At 42.6% G+C, this 16,129-nt stretch overlaps 1 protein-coding gene across 1 annotated transcript; it reads left to right on the top strand.

Moving 5' to 3' along the window:
• Nucleotides 1-4,543: 4,543 nt before the first annotated feature.
• On the top strand, nucleotides 4,544-5,353 carry LOC130274530 (uncharacterized). The gene has a single exon (XM_056522966.1). The coding sequence runs from the start codon at nucleotides 4,544-4,546 to the stop codon at nucleotides 5,351-5,353; it is 810 nt and encodes a 269-aa protein (XP_056378941.1).
• Nucleotides 5,354-16,129: the final 10,776 nt, after the last annotated feature.

Below are 16,129 nucleotides of genomic sequence, written 5' to 3'. Positions count from 1 at the left end.
TGTCACCTTCACACCTAACCCCTTCCTGCTGCACAAATTTTTATTTTCACGTACATTTTTTTCTCCTTAACTTCAGTGATCCATAATCTTATACAATAAAAAAAAAAATAATAATAAATAAAATAAAAGAGCTGTACCCTTCACTTTACCATGTATTGCCAAACCTGAAAAGAACAATTGGTGGGGGAAATTCAACAAAAATACAATTATGAAGGGCATTAATGTGCTGTCAAAATTATGTTTATTCTGTGAGTACCATTTGTACTGCTTTTGTTTCACTACTTTGACACCTTGTATCACCATAGGGGAGATTTATCAAAACCCGTGCAGAGGAAAAGTTGCCCATAGCAACCAATCAGATCGCTTCTTTCATCTTTCAGAGGCCTTTTAAAAAATGAAAGATGCGATCTGATTGGTTGCTATGGGCAACTTTTCAACTGGGCAACTGGGCACAGGTTTTGATAAATCTCCCCCCATATTCATATATGTAGGACAATAAGTATACCCCACAGCACTCTAATTCAAGTGAAGCAATGTGAAGGTTATTTCCTCATAGACCGCAACTGTCTGCACAGTCTTTATCAAGCATGCTCTTGTACATATACATATATATATATATATATATATATATATATATATATATATATACACATACATATATATATATATATATATATATATATATATATATAAATATAATCAACACGTGTGACAATAACAACCCCTCACAAAGTACGGGCAAATGTGTGATCTTAAAAAAATTGTTAAAGTGTAAACTGTACACATAAAAAGTATGAGACATAGGGGGCTCCACTACAGGGGAACACAGTAAAACAAGTATACATATAGCAATACTCATACATAGGACTTATTTAATACTTCAAGTAATAACATATAAAAAGGATAAGAACCAAAAACCAAGTAAAAAGAGGTAAGATATGAACCAGTAGGGTGAAGTAAGGGGGATGATTCCCATGTTCATCGTGTAAATCATAGTAAATTTGCAAGGACACAAGCTCTGCCCTCTTTTACTGAAGTGGCGAGGCAATGTAAACTTAATGAACATGGCAGATTTTTGTGCAACAGGTGTAAAACAGTGATAAATCCCCCCATAGGGTATGTGTGAAAGTGAACATAGGTGGAGATTTATAATTGCATTTGGAGTTTGTTTTTTTTTTGTTTTTTTTGCCTTAACACTTTTTGCAACTTTTATGAGTATGCAGAAAGTACCAAACTGCCTTACCTAAGCAACTTTCAGTTTTCACTTTGCAGTGGTCATGAGTTTATGAAGTGCTAATGTCGCACATATCCATTAAAAGAGTGGCAAACGCCTCCAAATAGTCACAAACCTAAGCCAAGTCAGACCTGGCTTACAAAACTGCCTTTGGAAAGGACTTTAATACTAGTCATACAGTTACCAATAATATACAAGGAAAAAAAATGCCAACACATTCTGAATTTCTGAACACGTTACTATCAAAGTTACCAATAATATACTGTTATTAAATAATACTGCCACACCATGATCACATAAAGCACCACATAGTGACTGAAACAAGAACTAGGTGCAGAGGTGGCTGAAACCACATACAGAAGAAGCAACACTCCAAAGAGTAAAAGAGCAGTTAGAGGGGTACTCTGCTGCTCAGCATTCGAAACAAACTTCCAAATGCTGGAGCTGGGAGCTCGTGACGTCATTGCCCGCCCCTCATGACATCACGCCTCGCCCCCTCAATGCAAGTCTATGGGAGGGGGCGTGACGGCTACGATGTCACAAGCTCCCGGCTTGTTCCAAACGCTGAGCAGCGGAGTACCCCTTTAAAGAAACAAACCAGGTGGGTTTTAATTCTTTGGAGTTCTGCTTTTTTTGGATTGAGGAAATGGGGAGAGATTTATCAAAACTAGTGCAGAGGAAAAGCCAGTTGCCCATAACAACCAATCAGATCGCTTCTTCAATTTTTGAATAGGCCTCTGAAAAATGAAAGAAGCGATCTGATTGGTTGCTATGGGCAACTGGTCAGCTTTTCCTCTGGACAGGTTTTGATAAATCTCCCAAATGGTGTCTAAACAATAAACTGTTCGGGGTCTGGGTTCACACTGCATTAGCAGTGCCCGCAGTCTGTGCCATTCAATTCAGTAAATCCCAACGCATTTGTCCCAAACAAAGCCCCCCTTTGGGTAAATGGTGTCTATGGATCTGTCTAACGTGTTAAATGGAGCCTGCTGTGTACTGCTTAAACATAGTGGCCCTCATTTACTAAGAAAATCGGGTTGTAAGTCTATCTTGCTTTCTTACCCGACTGCTTTTTTCCCCTGATATTTATTATTATGTCGCATCCTGTTTGTCGCACGTGGGTTTTGTTGATTTTGGTTTCCAACTCCTCTGAGTTGTCAGGAAAAAATCCACAACAATTCAACAAATTCGGGTTGGAAACCTTTATAAATACGTGGGAAAGCTCAGAAATGTCGGGTTACGCCCCTTTTTCGGGTTTGGGAGAATCCACATCGGGTCCGTCGGGAAAAAATGTTGCATTGTGTCGCAGACTGGCGCACGATGTCTGCGACATGGCGCAGACAAAGATGCGCCAAAAAAACCTGACAAAACAAGTCGGGTTTACAATAGTAAATGAAGGCCAGTGTGGAGCCAGCATTAGCAAATAGTACAACCAAACTATGATTACACATTACCAATGTACTATTACTAAATAAAACAGCATACCACTATACAAAGACCTATATTCCCATATACAGTGACCATATAGTGATATATACCAGCTCCTATAAGACCATATAAGTTAGAACTGTAGTTACATCCAGTGATGTCTTCTCTAATTGAAGTCGTCCCTCTTTCTTTTCTTTTTCACCCAGTCCATCCCAGACCACCATGACTTGTCTCTGCAGGCTTGAGTTTCTCACTTTTTTCAGCATCCTCCCCACCTCTATACAAAGTCCCCACACATAGTGCCTAAATGGTCCTACTGCCATACACAGCAATGGGGCCCACTTAGTGTCCCCAGACTGTAGTTAGCCCCCTTGTATCTCCATACTATTATTAGGCCCCTTTGTGCCCTCAAACCATAGTTTGCCCCCTTTGTGCCAACATGCTATAACTATGCCCCCACACTATAATGCCACACACTTCTAAGCCCCGTCACACACCCTGCAAATAACATAAACCAAATGCCCCTGAAGATCACAGGGCAAATTAATACTAAATACAGCCCTTAAAGGGTTACCCACTGTGGGGAAAATCCCTTTCTAGAGACCCCCCTAAAATGATATCTTTATTATGCTTCTTGGAGCCTAATTATAATATTCTGAAAATGAAGTATTACGTTTACAGCAATGAACTTGGTGTATATACCAGTATGCTGCTCTCACCAACAACCTATTGCCCTATGACAGTGGAATGCTTGGCTTTTCATTTATTGGTGTATTACGTAGTGTAGCCCTTTCTCATTCCACAATCATATGAGCATATGAGTATAAGGCTAGGTTTTTACACAGTTTTTTTCTGGTGTTATTTTTATTTTTGGAAAATTGCTACTGCAGTTTTTGAGCCAAAGCAAGAAGTGTATTTAAAAGGAATGGGGAATATAAAGAAAGGTCTTACACTTCTCCTTCCTACTGGATCCACTTCTGGCTTTGGCTCAAAAACTACAGTGGCAGTTTTAAAAAAAAATCCCCCAAAAAACGTGTGGAAACCTAGCGTTACGCTCACATTTCTGCCTAGAATACTTGCTGCCTATAAAAACACTACTTTTACTGGGGAGATCAAAGTAGTGGTTTCATAGCCAGCAAGCAGTCTAGGCAGAAATGTGAGCATTATGCTCCTATGGAATGAGACAGGGCCACACTGCACTGAAGTAATGCACCAATTAAAGCCAAAAATAAAACACTCTGCAACACCCCTGCTCCCACTATGATCTCCGCCATCCACAATATCATCTCCACTACTATCAGCTCTTCTCCACTCCCAGTATCATATCCCAATAGTATCTCTACCCCAGTATTATTTCTCTACTTAGTAACTTCCCCTCCAGTATTACTCCCTTCCCCAGTATCACCTCCCACCACCATCATTCTCTCCTTCTTACCTAGAAGTAAACTGTGTAATCCAGTTGTTGGCACCATTTGCTCTCTGTACCTTTGCAGTATAGTACTGCACTACTTGCAGCAAGGACTGTCTGCTGCTCATTCCTAGGTCTCTTTCATCTTTTGTGAGGAGAATCTTACATATGTTACAAAGCATAGGATCTATGAGATATCCCTTGGTGGGAACAGCTGACAGCTTCTGCTGCATGTAGTAAGTATTATACTGCAAGTGTACAGAAAGGAAACAGAGCCTTATACTGAAGTTGCCTTCAAGCGGGGTGATGATGTTTCGGGGAGGTGCTGTGCTGCTTTTCTACTGGCAGCAGACGTGTCTGCTGTACTGGGGAGGGGTGAGGTGCCCTTTGCAAGTCTACAGATCAACCACACTAAGGCCAGACTAGCAGGCAGTATAAATGCTGGATACGTGTGAAATCACAATCTGGGAAAAATGTTCTGTGCATCCTCTCTACTATACAACCAAGTATACAGAAATAGAAGAAAGGAAACCTCTCTACTATACAACCAATATACAGAAATAGAAGAAAGGAAACCTCTCTACTATACAACCAAGTATACAGAAATAGAAGAAAGGAAACCTCTCTACTATACAACCAAGTATACAGAAATAGAAGAAAGGAAACCTCTCTACTATACAACCAAGTATACAGAAATAGAAGAAAGGAAACCTCTCTACTATACAACCAAGTATACAGAAATAGAAGAAAGGAAACCTCTCTACTATGCAACCAAGTATACAGAAATAGAAGAAAGGAAACCTCTCTACTATACAACCAAGTATACAGAAATAGAAGAAAGGAAACCTCTCTACTATACAACCAAGTATACAGAAATAGAAGAAAGGAAACCTCTCTACTATACAACCAAGTATACAGAAATAGAAGAAAGGAAACCTCTCTACTATACAACCAAGTATACAGAAATAGAAGAAAGGAAACCTCTCTACTATACAACCAAGTATACAGAAATAGAAGAAAGGAAACCTCTCTACTATACAACCAAGTATACAGAAATAGAAGAAAGGAAACCTCTCTACTATACAACCAAGTATACAGAAATAGAAGAAAGGAAACCTCTCTACTATACAACCAAGTATACAGAAATAGAAGAAAGGAAACCTCTCTACTATACAACCAAGTATACAGAAATAGAAGAAAGGAAACCTCTCTACTATACAACCAAGTATACAGAAATAGAAGAAAGGAAACCTCTCTACTATACAACCAATATACAGAAATAGAAGAAAGGAAATTAACCTGTTAAGGACCAAGGGCGTAAACTTACGCCCCTAGTCCCGCTCCCGTGATATAACGCGGTGTTACACGGTAACCCCCGCATCATATCACGGTGGGCCCGATGTCATAGTGAAGCCGGGACCCACCGCTAATAGCGCATGGCCCATATCTGTTATTTCAGGCAACTTTAAGTTAATAAGTTAACAGGGCCAGTGCCACCTATAGGCAAGGTTAGCACCAGCCCAGAGCGTCCAGGGGATAAGGATGCTGCTCGGGGATCCAGGAATCACATCTTAGGCATCCTGAATGAGCGCTGCTTTAAACTTTGTGTGTGCCTTTAAAGGGTACCTTTCATCAAAAAAACTTTTGATATACTATAGATTAATGTATGCAGAATAACTTTCCAATAGGATGTTATTAAAAAATGTCCTTCTTTCTATTTAATGTTCCACTTTTAAAAAATCCTACCAGACCTTTTTTTTAAATAGATTTCAGACTCATGCTGGAGTCCTAAATCTCAGACTGCTGCTAGGACACAGACAAACTCAGCACTGTTCCCTGCCAGGGAGTCTGTCTGTGTCCCGGCTGCAGTCTGAGATATTAGGACTCCAACATGAGTCTGAAATCTATAAAAAAAAAAAAGGACTGGTAGGGAGACCCCTAGTGGTCATTTTTTCAAAGTGGAAAATTAAATAGAAAGAAGCATATTTTTTTTTATAAAATGCTATTGGAAAGTTATTCTGCATACATTAATCTATAATATATCAAAAGTATTTTTGGTGAAAGGTACCCTTTAAGATGCACAGAGTTCAAAGCATGCTGCTGCAGTCACAGGATGGAGCCATGCAGAAACAGGAGCACTAGGAGCTTCAGGGGAATGATGGAAAGGGGAGTACTGTTTTTTTTTTATTTTTCATTGGTCCTGGGGGCAATGTGAAGGGACATAGCTTGGGGTAAAATGTGAGGGGACATGCAGCTGGGGGAAATATGTAAGGGAGCATGGCTGGGGACAAAATGTGAGGCAACATGGCTTTGGACAGTATGTGAAGGGGCATGGCTTAGGGTAAAATGTGTGGGGGCATGGCTGGGGGTAAAATGTGTGGGGGCATGGCTGGGGGTAAAATGTGTGGGGGTATGACTGGGGGTAAAATGTGTGGGGGCATGACTGGGGGTAAAATGTGTGGGGGCATGGGTGGGGGTAAAATGTGTGGGGGCATAGCTGGGGGTAAAATGTGTGGGGGCATAGCTGGGGGTAAAATGTGTGGGGGCATGGCTGGGGGTAAAATGTGTGGCGGCATGGCTGTGAGCAATAAGTGAGGGGACATGGCTGGGGGCAATAAGTGAGGGGACATGGCTGTGAGCAATAAGTGAGGGGACATGGCTGGGGGCAATAAGTGAGGGACATGGCTGGGAGCAATAACTGAGGGGGCCTGCTATATGGGGGAAAAGTGGCCACTTTTACTGTGTGGAGCAATATACATGGATAGTTTGAATAGAGGTGGGGATTGTGCTGGAATGAGGAGTCTAAAATGTTTGTCCAGCAGATTCTGTGAAGACGAGCTGTGGCTGGTGAAGTCTTCATGATGCCCCAGGCCAGATGAAGAAGAAAAAAAATCATGATCATGTACATATCATCTTTATGTGTCTGGCACCTATAGTTCTTTCACAAATACCTTGTACAGTAGAATCTCCCAATAGCGGACACTCACGAGGAATAAAAAAAGTGTCCACTATTGGGAGATGTCCCCTATTGAGAAAAAAGGCTCAAAAATCTTTCTAAATGACTGAATACTGTCCTGTACTCACTCCAAAGTGTAATTACCTATAAAACATGATAAAAAGCAATATTACAGTAGAATCTTCCAGTGCCGGTTAATCACCCCTTATCACCCCCGTATCATTTAAGTCCCCCTTTTTACCCTGTGCCACCTTACCCCCCCCCCCTGTGCCTTGTGCCAAATTATCTCCCCTTATTTCCCTCTTTATGAAGTGGCACAAGGGGATAAAAGGGGAATGAAATGGCACAGGGGGTGGTAAAGAGGGGGTGAATAATTTGCACAGAGGGAATTAAAAAGCACAAGTGGCACCATCAAGAGGAAATGATGTGGCACAGGGGGTAATAAGGGGGGGGGGGGAGATTTGGCATGGGGGGGTAGGGAAGGAGGGGGTGAATGATGTGGCTGGCGGACGTACAGAAGCAGGAGACCACTGTTTAAACAGCGGTCTTCTGCTTCTGTGCTGGGGCTTCCGCAAGGGGGTGCAGCAGGGCCTGGGCCTCTAATTGGGGTATTGGCTGTACCCCCTGACGGCGGCCCTATGTGCAAGGTAGGGCCGGCACATAAGCTTGGTTGTCCCTTATTGGGAGTGTTTTGTCCCCTAATGGGAGTGTTTTGTCCCCTATTGGGTGTGTCCACATCCACTAGTGGGAATGTCCCCTATTCGGAGGGTGCAAATACATTAAGTTTTATGGGACTCTGCCAGGGAATTAAAAACTGTCTACTATTGGGAGGTGTCCCCTATTGGGAGGTGTCCGCTAAGGGAGATTCTACTGTATCTGTTCCTCACCTAGTTTGCCATCATGTGCTCTGCAGGAGGCGTGTCCTAATGCTGCATGACTCAGCTCCTCCCTGAGTCTTCTGTGCTGGGTCTCTTCAATCAATCACTGCAGGCTGCTCTGTTATCTGAGTTAGTTTAGAAAATATGGTTTGATGACAGGTACTCTTTAAAGGCCAAAAAAGGTTGTGTCCTTAAGTGGTTAAAAATATATGATACTTTGTTTTTAAGCTTCACTTTATGGCCAGTAAATATTGCTATGCTTCTAGTATTTATGTAAAAAAAATATATAATTGTACTATTTTTTATTTTAATTTTTTTACATAATTTCCACTTGAAAATTAATGTTAACCTGCATTTTATTTTGTTGGTATGATGACCTCATAGTGATATGGCGGCATTATTGGAAATTCATCGTGCACAGATTAATCTCCCTATGCTGCCTCTCTTTTGATGATGGAGATCTTTTAGGGTGAAAAGTCTTGCTGTCCATCCAATTCACTAAAGTCAATGGGACAATGGATGTGACAAAAGATGAGACAGATGACTTGCATTGTAGTCAGTTTTGTTTTATTCCTAATCCCATTGATTTCAACGTAAAAAAAAAAATGGGATGAAAGGCTGACGTCATTCCATTGAATTCTGTGTGAAAAATGGGTGTTTTTTCCATCTGTAGTTGCTTACACTAAAGTCAGTGGAACTTTTTAAGGAAACAAAAATAACTTCTGAATGTATATAAAAGTTCAATCTTATAGAGGGACATTTATCAATGTTTGCTTATGTATTCCTTTTTTTAGTACTTTTTTCTTTACTTTTTTATTGCTTATGTGTGACTTATTTATCAACTGCTTTCAGCCTGTTGATAATTTTCTTTCACGTAAGCAGTTTTTTCTTTTTTACTTTGGTAGTAGCTTTTTCTGCTCCATGTTTGAGCTGGAGTAAATTTAGTCAATTTTTAACCTTGTTGCGAGTTAATAAATACCAGACTACCCGTAGTCCATTTTAAAATTATTACTACGTAGTTGTTTTGGAAAACTTGCTTTTCTCGCTTTCCATTCAAAATGTCACACGAAAAATCGCGTAGTCACAGGTGCGACATTTGTGCAACATTTTTAGTAAAATTTTTTATCGCTTGATAAATGTCTGTCATAGTGAATAACAAAAAACTCCCACCAAGCTGCAGACTGAATAAATGCTCTTTTTTTTCCCCTCACTCTTGATATGTTTTAAATTGTTGTTATGGTGCCATCTAGTGGCCATTCTGGATATTTAAGTAAATCCAACTAGGTTCGCACTGAGGAATTTTGGTCGGAGATGCCAAGTGCACCAAGCGCCGGACTGTGTGGACGGCAAAGATGGCAATGTCATCTGCACAGATACCACCTAAAGAATGACCGAGATCATTCTTTTGGCGGTGGAATTTCAGTGGCGGAATATCTGCCACTGAAATTCTGTAGTGTGGACTGTGTAGCAGATTCCCATTGGCAGCAATTCAGAGCAGAATTTTAAAACAGAATTCCACTCGGAAATTCCATAGTGTGAACCTAGCCTAAGGTTGAATATGGCACATGGCATGTGGAAGAGGATTTATGGCAGCTCTCTGTCCCATGTGTGTGCATGCTATAGAGCTGCTGGTGCTCTGTGTTCAGCCATAAACAAAAACCTCAGATCACGGCGCAAAAAATGATCCTTCATACATCCCTGTATATGGAAAAATAAAAAAATGATAGTGGTCAGAAGATGACAATTTTAAACATACTAATTTTGGTGCATATAGTTATATATTTTTTTAAGTAGTGAAATAACATAAAACCTATATAAATTAGGAATCCTTGTAACTGTATGGACCTACAGAATAAAGATAAGGTGTCATTTTTACAGAAAAGTGTACTACGTAGAATTGGAAGCCCCCAAAATTGACAAAATGGGGTGTTTTTTTTTCCAATTTTGACCCACAAATATTTTTTTTCTGGTTTTGCCGTAGATTTTGTGGTGACACAAAAAAAAAAAACTTATATGGGTCTGTAGGTGGAACATTAAAAGTGTTATGATTTTTAGAAGGTGAGGAGGAAAAAATGAAAGTGCAAAAATGAAAAATGGCCTGGTCCTTAACCCGTTCAGGACCCATGACGTAACGTTACGTCCCGACACCCTGGGTCTTAAGGACCAGGGACGTACAGTTAAGTCATGGGCAGTTCCGGTCCCCGCCGTGCGCCGGGCGGGGATCGGACCGGGATGCCTGCTGAAATCGTTCAGCAGGCATCCTGTGCAAACGCCCAGGGGGGTCATCAGACCCCCCCCCCCGTGTCGGCGATCGCGGCAAATCGCAAGTGAATTCACACTTGGTATTTACGCGATTCCGGGTCATTACGGGTCTATGGTGACCCGGTGACCCGGAATAGAAGGGGGATCGCGGTAGTCTAAGACACCCACGATCCCCCTAAAGGCATAGGAGTGAGGTGGCAGGGTTACCACCCCTCCTATCCCTGCTATTGGTGGTCTAGATGCGACCACCAATAGCAGATCGCGGGCGGGGGGTTAACTTTCGTTTTCCCCGTCCTGCCCACCCACAATAGGCGGGGAAGGACGGGGAAAGCGACGGGGACCGACGCCGAAGATCCACTTACCGATCCGGAGGCTGCGGGCGATGGAAATCGGTGGGCGGCGACGGAGATTGGCGGGCGGCGACGTCATGTGGCTGGATCCTACCTAAGCCGGTGAGTTGCCTAGCGATATATGGAGGGTACAGTCTGAGACCACTAGATAGTGGTCTCTAACTGTAGGCCTCCAGATGTTGCAAAACTACAACTCCCAGCATGCCCAGACAGCTGTTTGGGCATGCTGGAATATGTAGTTTTGCAACAGCTGGAGGGCTACAGTTTGAGACCACTATCTTTCCCTCCAGATCTTGCAAAACTACAACTCCTAGCATGCCCAAAAAGCTGTTTGCTGTCTGGGCATGCTGGAATTTGTAGTTTTGCAACATCTGGAGGGTCACAGTTTGGAGATCACTTTGCAGTGTTCTCTAAAACTGTAGCCCTCCAGATGTTGCAAAACTGCAAATCTCAGCATGCCCAAACAGCTGTCTCGGCATGCTCGGAGTTGTAGTTGCGTACCTCCAGCTGTTGCATAACTACATCTCCCAGCATGCCCTTTGGTGATCAGTACATGCTGGGAGTTGCAGTTTTGCAACAGCTGGAGGCACACTGGTTGGAAAATACTGAGTTAGATAACAGAACCTAACTTAAGGTTTTCCAACCAGTGTGCCTCCAGCTGTTGCAAAACTACAACTTCCACCATGCACGGTCTGTCAGTACATGCTGGGAGATGTAGTTTTGAAACAGCTGGAGGTTTGCCCCCCCATGTGAACGTACAGGGTACATTCACACGGGCAAGTTTACAGTAAGTTTCCTGCGGCAAATTTTTCGCCGCAGCGCAAACTCCTAGCGGGAAACTCACCGTAACACACCAGTGCGAACGTACCCTAAAAACACTACAGTACACTAACACAAAATAAAGGGTAAAACACTACATATATACACCCCTTACACTGTCCTCCCCAATAAAAATTAAAAACGTATTGTATGGCAGTGTTTCCAAAACGGAGCCTCCAGCTGTTGCAAAACAACAACTCCCAGCATTTCTGGACAGCCACTGACTGTCCAGGCATGCTGGAAGTTTAGCAACAGCTGGAGGCACCCTGTTTGGGAATCACTGGCATAGAATACCCCTATGTCCACCCCTATGCAATCCCTATTTTAGTCCTCAAATGCACATGGTGCTCTCTCACTTTGGAGCCCTGTCGTATTTCAAGGAAACAGTTTAGGGCCACATATGGGGTATTTCCGTACTCGGGAGAAATTGCACTACAAATTTTGGGGGGCTTTTTCTCCTTTTACCCCTTATGAAAAGGAAAAGTTGGGGGCTACACCAGCTTGTTAGTGTAAAAAAATAAAAAAATTTACACTAACATGCTGGTGTTGCCCCATACTTTTTATTTTCACAAGCTTTAAAAGGAAAAAAAGACCCCCAAAAGTTGTAACGCAATTTCTCCTGAGTACAGAAATACCCCATATGTGGGCGTAAAATGTTCTGCGGACGCACAACAAGGCTCAGGAGTGAGAGTGCACTATGTACATTTGAGGCCTAAATTGGTGATTTGCACAGGGGTGGCTGATTTTACAGCTCTTCTGACATAAACGCAAAAAAAGAAATACCCACATGTGACCCCATTTTGGAAACTACACCCCTCACGGAATGTAACAAGGGGTATAGTGAGCCTGAACACCCCACAGGTGTTTAATGAAAATTCTACAAATTTGGATGGAAAAATGAAAAAAAAAAAATGTTTTCACTAAAATGCTGGTGTTACCCTAAATTTTTTCATTTTCACAAGGGAAAATAGGAAAAAAGCCCCCTAAATTTGTAACCCCATTTGTAAGAACATACTCCATATGTGGATGTAAAGTGTTCTGCTGGCGCACTACAATGCTCAGAAGAGAAGGAGAGCCATTGGGCTTTTGAAGAGAAAATTTGTCCGAAATTGAAGGCCACGTGTGTTTACAAAGCCCCCATAGTGCCAGAACAATGGACCCCCAACATGTGACCCCATTTTGGAACCTACCCCCCTCATGTAATGTAATAAGGGGTACAGTGAGCATTTACGCCCCACAGGTGTCTGACATATTTTTGTAATAATGATCCGTGAAAATGAAAAATGTAATTTTTAATTTGCTCAGTCCACTGTTCCAAATATCTGTCAGACGCCAGTGGGGTGTAAATGCTCACTGCACCCCTTATTAAATTCAGTGAGGGGTGTAGTTTCCAAAATAGGGTCACATGTAGGGGGGTCGACTGTTCTGGCACCACAGGGGCTTTGTAAACGCACATGGCCCCTGACTTCCATTCCAAACAATTTTTTTTCCCAAAAGCTCAATGGCGCTCCTTCTCTTCTGAGCATTGTAGTGCACCAGCAGAGCACTTGACGTCCACACATGGGGTATTTCCATACTCAGAAGAGATGGGGTGACAAATTTTGGGGGGTCTTTTCTGCTATTAACCCTTGCAAAAATAAGAAATTTGGGAGAAAACACACATTTTTTTTTTTACATATGCAAAAGTCGTGAAACCCCTGTGGGGTATTAAGGCTCACTTTATTCCTTGTTACCTTCCTCAAGGGGTCTAGTTTCCAAAATGGTATGCCATGTGTTTTTTTTTTTTTTTTGCTGTCCTGGCACCATAGGGGCTTCCTAAATGCGACATGCCCCCCGAGCAAAATTTGCTCTTAAAAAGCCAAATATGACTCCTTCTCTTCTGAGCATTGTAGTTCGCCCGCAGTGCGCTTCAGGTCAACTTATGGGGTACCTCCATACTAAGAAGAGATGGGGTTACAAATTTTGCGGGGTCTTTTCTGCTATTAACCTTTGCAAAAATGTGAAATATGGGGGGAAACACACATTTTAGTGAAAAACAAATAATTTTTTTTACATATGCAAAAGTCGTGAAACACCTGTGGGGTATTAAGGCTCACTTAATTCCTTGTTTCGTTCCTCAAGGGGTCTAGTTTCCAAAATGGTATGGCATGTGTTTTTTTTTTTTTTTTTGCTGTCCTGGCACCATAGGGGCTTCCTAAATGCAACATGCCCCCCAAAAACCATTTCAGAAAAACATATTCTCCAAAATCCCCTTGTTGCTCCTTCGATTCTGAGCCCTCTACTGCGCCTGCCGAACACTTTACATAGACATATGAGGTATGTGCTTACCCGAGAGAAATTGGGCTACAAATATAAGTATAAATTTTCTCCTTTTACCCCTTGTAAAAATTCAAAAATTGGGTCTTCAAGAACATGCGAGTGTAAAAAATGAAGATTGTGAATTTTCTCCTTTACTTTGCTGCTATTACTGTGAAACACCTAAAGGGTTAAAATGCTGACTGAATGTCATTTTGAATACTTTGGGGGGGGGGGGGTGCAGTTTTTATAATGGGGTCATTTGTGGGGTATTTCTAATATGAAGACCCTTCAAATCCACTTCAAACCTGAACTGGTCCCTGAAAAATAGTGAGTTTGAAAATTTTGTGAAAAATTGGAAAATTGCTGCTGAACTTTGAAGCCCTCTGGTGTCTTCCAAAAGTAAAAACTCATACATTTTATGGTGCAAACATAAAGTAGACATATTGTATATGTGAATTAAAAAAAATGATGTGGAATATCCATTTTCCTTACAAGCAGAGAGCTTCAAAGTTAGAAAAATGCAAAATTTTCTAATTTTTCATCAAATTATGGGATTTTTCACCAAGAAAGGATGCAAGTTACCGTACCACAAAATTATACCACTATGTTAAAGTAGAATATGTCACGAAAAAACAATCTCAGAATCAGAATGATAACTAAAAGCATTCCAGAGTTATTAATGTTTAAAGTGACAGTGGTCAGATGTTCAAAAAATGGCCGGGTCCTAAGGTGTAAAATGGCTGGATCCTTAAGGGGTTAAAGGAAGTCTGCAGCGAAAAAACTTAGCTTCTATCCACAGGGGGGATAAGTGTCTGATCATAGGGGGGAGAGATTTGAACGCTGGGACCCCCCCATGATCTCCTGCACAGGGCCCCGACATTGCCGCGGCTCTCCCGTGCAGGAGGAGTGCTGGCCGCAGCATGACGTTGCGGCCGACACGCCCCCTCCACGTGCCTCCCCCGGGGCCCCGTTAGGGAGATCGCAGGGGGTCCTAGCGGTCGGACGCCCCGTGATCAGACACTTATCCCCTATCCAGTGGATAGGGGATACGTTTTTTTCGCTGCAGATGTCCTTTAAGGGGTTATAAGTAAAAGTCAGAAGTTAGCAATTATGTCACAATATAACAAATCAGTTTTACAAGGTTAGTTCTGATATTATACAGAAGGAAGGTATATTACTGTGAAAGACAGAACCTCATAATATAAACAATGGGCCACATCTTATCTCTAGATATATGAAAATGGGAGTAACAACATACACTCCGCCCAAATATAACTAACACAAATGACATGACTCTGGGTATGAAGCTTATTAAGGGTGTGTTCACACTATGGAATTCCTGCGGAACTCTGCGAGCAGAATTCCGCAGTATGAACTTAACATTAGTGTGAATGGGTCTCCGCGAGACCCGTTCACACTGCAGAATTTCAGTGGCAGACAATTCCGACATGCAGACATGTTCATTCTTTGCGCGGATTCCGCGAGCACTGGTGATGGTGACGGCTCCGTGCCCCACGGCCCTAACGCCAAAGCACCTTCAGCGGCGGCCGCTCGTGGAATTCAGCAAGCGGAGATTCCGCAGTGTGAACGCACCCTAAAGGGGTTAAGAAACGCTTTCAGCAAGCAGCAGGTTCAAGCTGTTACGACCACGCCCCCTCATGATGTCACAGCCACGCCTCCTTAATGCAAGTCTATGGGAGAGGGTGTGACATCTGTCACGCCCCTTCCCATAGACATTCATCAAGGGGGCGTGGTGTGACATCATGAGGGGGCGTGGCAGTGACGTAACTACCCCACCGCCTTCACCCAGCATTCTAAACGAACACCAGGTACTGCACGGAGATCGCGGGGGGTGCCTAGCGGCAGGACCCCCGCAATCAGACATCTTCGGCTCCTTTCACACTATAAAATGTATCCGTTTTAAAGATCCATTTAATGTTCCGTTATGAAAACCCTTTAAATTGTCAGTTACAAAATCCCATTATAGTCTAAGGGATTTTTACATTATCCGTTTTATCCCGTCATAGCACGTTATTTTGTGACGGGAGAGAGAATGGAAGAAATAGTGCATGGACTATTTCTCCCATTACTTTCTGCCATCACAAAATAACGTGCTATGAGGGGTTAAAACGGATAATGTACAAATCCCATAGACTATAATGGGATTTTGTAACGGACGATTTTCAGGGTTTTCATAACTGATCTTTAAAAACGGATGAATGTATAGTGTGAAAGCAGCCTTATCCCCTATCCTTTGGATAGGGGATAAGATTTCTAGGGGCGGAGTACCCCTTTAAAGGGGTAGTCCAGTGGTGAAAAACGTATCCCTTATCCTAAGGATAGGGGATAAGTTTGAGATCGCAGGGGGTCCGACCGCTGGGGCCCCCTGCGATCTCTCTGCACGGGGGCCAGGCTCTCCGGCCAGATAGCGGGTGTCGACCCCCGCACGAAGCGGGGCTGACACGCCCCCTCAATACATCGCTATGGCAGAGCCGA

The sequence above is a fragment of the Hyla sarda genome, chromosome 5 (genome assembly GCF_029499605.1).
Source record: "Hyla sarda isolate aHylSar1 chromosome 5, aHylSar1.hap1, whole genome shotgun sequence".
NCBI classification, from domain to species: domain Eukaryota; kingdom Metazoa; phylum Chordata; class Amphibia; order Anura; family Hylidae; genus Hyla; species Hyla sarda.
Note: the sequence above shows the minus strand (reverse complement) of the source record. Positions and strands in the feature narration are given on the sequence as shown.

Bases quoted from the DNA above. Each gene is read 5' to 3' on its own strand.
- LOC130274530 (XM_056522966.1), top strand. From the start codon at position 4,544: ATGTTCTGTGCATCCTCTCTACTATACAACCAAGTATACAGAAATAGA.